Source organism: Wasmannia auropunctata, unplaced genomic scaffold, assembly GCF_000956235.1.
Source record: "Wasmannia auropunctata unplaced genomic scaffold, wasmannia.A_1.0 LD335996.1, whole genome shotgun sequence".
Classification (NCBI taxonomy): Eukaryota; Metazoa; Arthropoda; class Insecta; order Hymenoptera; family Formicidae; genus Wasmannia; species Wasmannia auropunctata.
In genome coordinates, this window is record NW_012026894.1 from 1,691,424 (window position 1) to 1,699,253 (window position 7,830).

At 38.5% G+C, this 7,830-nt stretch overlaps 1 protein-coding gene across 1 annotated transcript in view; it reads left to right on the forward strand.

Moving 5' to 3' along the window:
• LOC105453738 overlaps window positions 1-3,216 on the forward strand; it is a 10,394-nt gene extending 7,178 nt beyond the window's left edge. The window contains exons 4-5 of the mRNA XM_011695923.1: window positions 2,833-3,006; window positions 3,212-3,216. Of these exons, the coding sequence (XP_011694225.1) occupies window positions 2,833-3,006; window positions 3,212-3,216 (179 nt within the window). The remainder of the gene's footprint in view (window positions 1-2,832; window positions 3,007-3,211) is intronic.
• The last annotated feature ends 4,614 nt before the right edge of the window (window positions 3,217-7,830 follow it).

Genomic DNA, 7,830 nt, shown 5'->3' on the forward strand with positions numbered 1-7,830 from the left:
CCGCCCATTGTGCCGGTGCGATATCGACTTTGTAATTGAGCGTTACAGGTGTTCCGAGCACTCGAACGATGCCGGCAAATTGTTCAATAACTGGAACAAATGTATATTTCGACGGTAAAGTTGTCCGAGATACGCGACGGACGCGGCTGGCGCTGACAGCTACGCATTGCGCATTTCACGGTCCGGTTTAATTAAGCGATTATTACTGCTTATTACGGAAAATATCGATGCCGGGCTCCCAAGTGACTTCGCAGAAATAATTTCTCTATCGCGTTTATAATTTCTGCGATTAATTAGACGTCGATCCGGTAAAGTGATAACGGTGAAAATTGTCGAAAATCTAGAATACAGCCTCGGCGCAAAGCGTTGTCAGGAAGTGAATATTGCAGATATATCATTATCATTCACATGCATGACAATTGCATTAGCCTTCGGTGTCATCCGATTCAATTACACTCTAAAATTCATTTGTGTGATCTCGTTTTTCTCGTAAAATTATTAAATTAATCACGAAACAGCACCTACTGTATGTTCTATCTCTCACTTTGCATCGATTAATCAACGGAAAATTCCTAACTGTCGATGAGAAATTAATATTATCCATTAGCTATTTTTTTTAAATCAATTATCCCACAATAATTCTAACGTTACAGATTAATATTGCAGATTAATATTACAGATAATATTACAGAATTCTAATCCACAGAATTTTGATGATACACAGATACAAATTTGGAAAACTGATTACTCGCTCGACGATATGTAGTTCGCTTTCGTGCAAATTTGTTTTAACGTAAATCTATCGTATAATAATTATTAATAATTTGAAATGATTCATCATACATCCCATCTGCATGATGTTATTCTCTTTTTTGGATCTTCACATATGTGCACATGCCGATCCCGCCGCACTAATGCACTTTTCTCTCTGCACATTTCTGGCGCACAGGTCTACCCAGGCCTATTTATCTCACAGGTATGTAAGCAGTCTGTAGGAAGATCAAATGACTTGAATAGATTTGATGTCAATACTAAACGTACTCGCCATTATCATTACAAACAACACAACACGATAAACTTATAATTGTGGGAAAACATGAAAATTCCATTACTGTTTTATGACTTTTCAACAATTATTTTCTCATATATTTTTAATGTTATTAATGTTGCCTGAAAATGTTAACCTTCTTTTTCGTTAATTGTTAAGCGGAATTACTTGCTACTGGTCTGCCGATGCAAAGAGTTGAGATAATTATGAGACATTAAGCTCTTGTTTATTGTGTGGCTCGAGTAATTGTCTTGACATTAACAACACACATCTATAAGTTATAACGACTCGCTTAATAGATTTTAATCCGCAGGACCAGGGACCGAAATTCCATTATCCCACATCCGAGTTACCACAACCAAGTTACGTAGCTTCACGAAAGCGCGATAGACCACTGTATTGCAGTTAAACTTGATTTACAATAATGTGCTCTGTAACATTAACAACCTTTAATGGTTATACATTGCTCCAATTATGTATATATGCTCAACGTGGTATCGGTTCATCGTCGGCTGTTTCGGCTAATTCGCCATAACCGGCGCCCGTACAAGTGATATAAAGTGTCAGAGATGAAAAAGATGTAAAGTTTATAATTAATAATAAACTTCTAATTTTGCTCAATAATTAACAGCGTTGGAATTTGTTCGTTTTTAAATTATATCAATTATATACTGATCCTCTGGTACAAGAAACGGACTTTTCGCGGGTAGACTCAAATATTTTTGTTGCTCTCGACATGCCCTGGTAGGCGCTCTTTTGTGCTCTTTATGTTTAGGTAACTTTAATTATTCTTTGGTGGAGTTCCTTTCAAGTTTCAACAACTTTAGAAGTAACTTAACTACAGGAACGCTCGTATAACGCTGAGCCCCGAAGGGTCAATGGTGAAAGGGGTACTGGTAGAAATGGAAAATTTTTAGTATTGCTTTATTGAAGCTCGCCACAAAATTACTTTATGTTTCAAACATAAGAATTTACGAAATTCTCAAGAAATATGTCCGTTATATAGTATATTGACGTACACACACGCTTGGGTTACTTGAAAGTACGCATGTGCAAAGCGAGACACGTAATGCATTGTGTCGTGTCGCTGTCGCAGCTTTTAATGTGCATTTATGGGTAATGACACTGGAATTGCAATATACGCCGCTAATATCTCAATTATGGTACTCAACTATTATTCAGTATTTCCTTGTATACTCCTTCGCCTGTAATGGGTAATCAATTTCGTCCTGTAATGGCAGATAGATTCTTTGAATTTGCATGCATAAAACGTTACGAGGAGGATGCCTAATTATTGATGCCGCTTAATTGCTCGTGGCGTTTCAGACTAGAATTTCACGAATGCCACGTAAGAGAGAACAATATCGCAATGAAATGGATGGAATTACACCGATACAATCATTCAATCAATAATTCACAAGATAAACACGGAATATTTTGAATTTATTGACGTATTAAATGAATCCGTTATTTGAGAAATCAAAGAAATTATCCAAATTGTACGTCTAGGCAAGGATTTTTTCCGAGAAGATCAGCAGTTTATTTTCTAACATTTTTTATAGAATAAATATTACCAGATAATTTGATTTCTCGTATAATCGATTCAATTTTCTCTGAATATTACATCACACGCGCAATATAATGTTCTGTATATTAATGTTTGGCATATTATTGTTGTTTAATATATGATTCGTCAAATTTCATTCACGCTTTTTATTAAAGCGCGACTCGTGCTGTGAGAAAAAATGTGCAATAGAAAGAAATATAATGTTTTACGTTTCTAGATACCGGTAGGGATTCCCCTCCGGAACCCGCGCCACCGGAAGTACCGCCGCGTGGACCGTCTTTACACGCGACGCATACTTTACGCACGCAACAAAATCGAAATGGTTGTCCACCGAACGCGTCAGGGAATTTCACTGTGCCAAGTGACCAAATGCCGACCGAGACATATTCGGGTAAGTGTAACAATTCAATCGATACTTTACACGCTCTAATAGTATTCAGAAAATTAAATTCCCAAACTCCAAGTCAAAGATATAGCGTTAATTAATTGAAGGGCTTGCTGCAACAATGAGCTAACCTACATTTTGTAAAAATGAAGAAAATAAACTCTAAAATCCGTCCATTTTTATCGATATAACATATTCGGCTACATTGTAGGGTAGACCATTGTTGCAGCAAACCCTTCAATTTTATTAATAGATTTGAACGTGTATGCGTGCCTCTCTAAAAGTTTTCCCCTTTAAACGCGTCAGTATTTATTTCTTCGTGAATTAGTATAAAATGCGTGTGCGAGCGCAAACGCCGCTAGTGCTCCATGAAAAGAGCAGCATAATGACAATTGAATCGTAACATGATCCATTCCGCTAACCCGTGGATACCGTTATATGACGCGGTTCAGTTTTCACCGGCGAATGTTTAATTTGGTGCATGCTCCGGCGCCAATTATGTAGATGTGCAGATGTGTACGCGGTGATGGTATGGGGCATCTGTTTAAACTAATGGGGTGTAGATCAAGAGGGGGAAGGAAGGGGGGGTTTGCATTAAAGCACCCGTTAATTCATTGTAAATATACTCAGCGTATATTCGTTTCTCTATATTTCTATGTACATACCATTAGTATATTCCTGCGACTAAACATCGTTTGTACTGGTCGTGACGATCCTGAACATTGGGGCGCGCATGTGCACGGAGATTACATACACGTGCGATTAACGGTACGGTCGCATTCGATTCACGTACCACTGCGCTAAACACTTGTACAATAATAGAAACGCGACATATTAACAAGCGCGATTACTCGTGTGCGATGACAGTTAATGAGGCTGCTGATATTATAATTTGTAACGTTTGATTACTAATTAATTTTTGCCACAATTATTCCTATGCAAGCAACAGCTTGTTATTGTAAGCAATTATTCAATTTCTTAAAATCATTGGAAATTGTAATGGATACGCACTGCGTATATTACATTGCGATACGCACGTTTAATCGTGTCAATAATGTAAGCTTCAAGTAATCGTTTGGACGCTGAAAAAGTATTCGCGCATTGCGAATTTACTGATAAAACGAAAAAAAAAAAAGATACCAAAAAATACGTAGATCCCAGGTCTTTTATGGAAATACAAACGAAACGCTATTCGGCGCACTTTATTTCCACGGGATCACTCGAATTTTACGAGAAGCGTTTTGCCAGTATATCGAATGCTTGCATGGCTCACTATGCTTACACGGGAATTTACTGTAATGTATTCTCGATAATCCGTATCGTTTTAACGGAGCGCAAAGTTTGACCGAACTCAAAGAATTTGCGTGCGTGATTTCAGTCCAACGTGATTTAATGTTGGTTCCGCGCCGATTACTAATTAATGCGAACCACGTGCCGCTATAAACACAGAACTCAATGTATAGACAAATCTTCGAATAGCGCTGTGCTTTATGTGAATATAATGTGATCCCGTGTTAAAATATGCATGCACTACGCGATGCCAAAGCTGTTGCAGGGAAATTATCGAAAGTTATATCGTTCATGCGCATATAACGAAATGGCAATTAGTGCAAACGCCATAGAAATCGTAAATGCGCGTGCAAATTGGCGCGACGTTATAATCCTGTTGCTTCAAATCCGTCGAGTTGAAGCGTTATAACAATTTAGAAATGAAGCAATGGCATGAAGATCAAAAAGTAATACAAAATGCAATATTTTTCAGATAATGTCATAATCAAGGAAAAAAATGATTAACCTATAAACCACGTGAATATTATAATATATCTGTATGAAAATAACAATTCTTATATGGATAACAAAACAGTTTCTATCATCCATATATGTCCTGTTTTTATCGCATATTATTTCAAAACGTTTATGTATTTTTTCGATATAATTATAAATCGCGTAAGCGTAATGAGGTTTCTTTGTTTGCATACATTATATGTATAAAATTGTTATTCTTTATCGAGACACTGTTAGTAAGTCAATGATGTCATTCTCATAACTTTCTCAAAATTTGCGAACGTATGGATGACAGTTTTCATCGGACACTTGCATTGAACGTAGTTAAATTTATTTAGTTTGATTACAGATTTGCATACTAATTATAAATCATTGTTTGTTTAATATTGAATACAATCTTTCTTTAGTACTATAAGAGATATTCTGAAGGATACAAAAACGCGCGCGCAATATTTTATACATGGACACAAAATATAAAAATCAAAATTAATTACTCAAAACATATTAGATTAATACGAAAAAGAACGAAAGATTATATAATTTTGATTTATTAAAAATATTTCAAAAGATTGCTTTTACTCTCGATGGCCGAGCAGATAATTTGCGAGAAAAAAATTCACGTTACCTCCGGGACTACCCAGAGAGAGAGAGAGAGAGAGAAGGAGAGAGAGAGAGAGAGAGAGAGAGAGAGAGAGAGTGAGAGAGAGACCGATATTATTATCTGGGGTACTTAAGCTTCGCGCGCATTTTTGCATAACTGGAAATTAGAAATAATTATTGTTGCCCCTCCGGGAGCGGCGGTGTCGCGGAATAGCGATGCGGTGCACAGCGGATAACTCCCTCAATGCCTTTTTCGCGGGATATGCTCATCGAAATTCACGTGAATAAGTAACAGAGAAATACTCTGGGGAGACATCTAATAATTTCACCGTATCAACGATTGCATTTACATTGAATAAAGATAACGATTTCATTAATTCTCCGCTATGTATATACCAGGTGAGAAATGTGTGAACTAATTTCTAAAACTCTTCATGGGATTCCCTGGTCGGGAAGACATAACAATTTATACTATAAGAATTTACATTATAATATTAAGAGATAAGACTTGCGTTAGCACCAGGAATAACGTAGCTGCTTATTAAGTGAGGAGTATAGCAAGAGAAAGTCATGTAATGAACAGATTGGAGATGCACCCGGACTAAGTAAGTTACATGCAGTTGGTTAATGACACTTCATAACTTTGCTCTAAGTACAAGTGGCCACCCATAGTTCTGTAAAGTTTACGGAGCGTACGCGAGCACTCACTCGGTTTCTCCGCGCATCTCTTTCTCTCGTTAAGAGGTATTTGCTAGGATAATGACTCCAGACGAAACTTGCTTGTCCAGCGACTTTATAGCGAAAAAGTACGTCAAACATACTCCGCGCGGTATATATAACTTTCTATTAAAATCTTTTTTTAGCAAAAAAAAACATCAATGATGCGACATTTTCAATTTGCAATGGCACAGAACCATCGCGTATTCACGAATAAATATTAAAGATTATACGAGAATAGAAAATAACGGAATTGCAAAATACTGCATAAACAAGCAAGCGTCGAAATAAATGAGTTTACTTAATAATCCACGCGTACAATATCAAATTGAACATGAATTACGTTGAAACTAGGCGCGAGGTCATTAACTATGGGGGAGATCGTCATACACCGTTTTACCCCTGAGCTGATTTTCCAGAAGGCACCGCCCCGCGATATGACGCTTCAAAGGGCCCCTTTAATCGTTTCGAGTTCCAACAGGAATTTCTACTACCGCGCCTTCTCTCCGCTCCGAACTTTCGCATCCTGCGAAGGATGAACTCGATCTACGAGCCGTTGTTTGCTCACGCGGGGGTGAAAGGCGGGCGAATGTTTGCCTTCTTCTGGGGTTCCTCGCTTCCTAATGTCTCGCCGAGATAGAGGCCGCGTCGTAAAGTGGACGGAAATTTTATTAGTATAATCGTCGTATTAGCACTGAGGTCATTGCACACACGAGAGAGCGCCAGTATTAAGGAAGGATTGGCGAAAGAGAGAGAAAGAGAGAGAGAGAGAGAGAGAGAAAGAGGGAAATGCAGAGGGTGTGGAAAATAGCGGGCGAGCCCCGGGTCGGTTGGTTGACCGGAGTGACGATCGCAGATAGAGGCGTGAGGACTGCGCGACGCTTTGTGCCCCCCTGCTGGCATTGCTCTGTATTAATTACCGGCTCGCTAATTACAATTTATTAGAGACTGGCGCGCACGCCACGTGGAGCCGAGCCGAGCCGAGCCGAGCTGCGCCATTATCGCTTCGCTTCGAATGAGCACCTACATCGATAGCGTCGTCATTTCAAGGCAACTTCGTTACGCCGTCGATTACATCTTGCACTGGCATGGCGTTGCAAGAACGATCGAAGCGATCCTGTATCTTCAATCCTCTCGAGCATCCTTTAACATCGTACCGATCTTTCTCCGTACAAAATATCTAGATCTTCTTTTTCAATTTTCTTTCACGCATAAGGCATCATACGAGATTTTAAAAAATTATACCCTGTATTCTGCTGTTACCGAAGAGTGAATGCATATTGTAATCTTTTATACCTTGGCATAAAAGAGAGAGAGAGAGAGAGAGAGAGCCTTTAAATCTTCTAATAAATAAATAATTAAATTTATATAGCGAACGTGTTTTAAAGACATGCTCACTTCCGCGTAGTTACTATGAAAGAAGAAAGTTTACGACGGCGATAACGCGTGCCGTGACAAATTGCCTTTAACCTATTGCGCGTCGGCTTAAGGATGCAAGATACATCTCCGGCGATAAGTAAAACGAGCACACCAGCAACGAGAATATAATAGGACGCTTTTTCCACAATTTATAGAACGTTCACGACGTTATAGGAGGAATAAGAGCATATAGTCTCATCGGCTATTAAATTCTCGCTTTGCGCAGACGAAACGCATTGCCGTTTTTGAATCCGGTATTTGCCTCACAACTGGCATAATCGCGGATTGAACAATGCTTCTATTATTAGT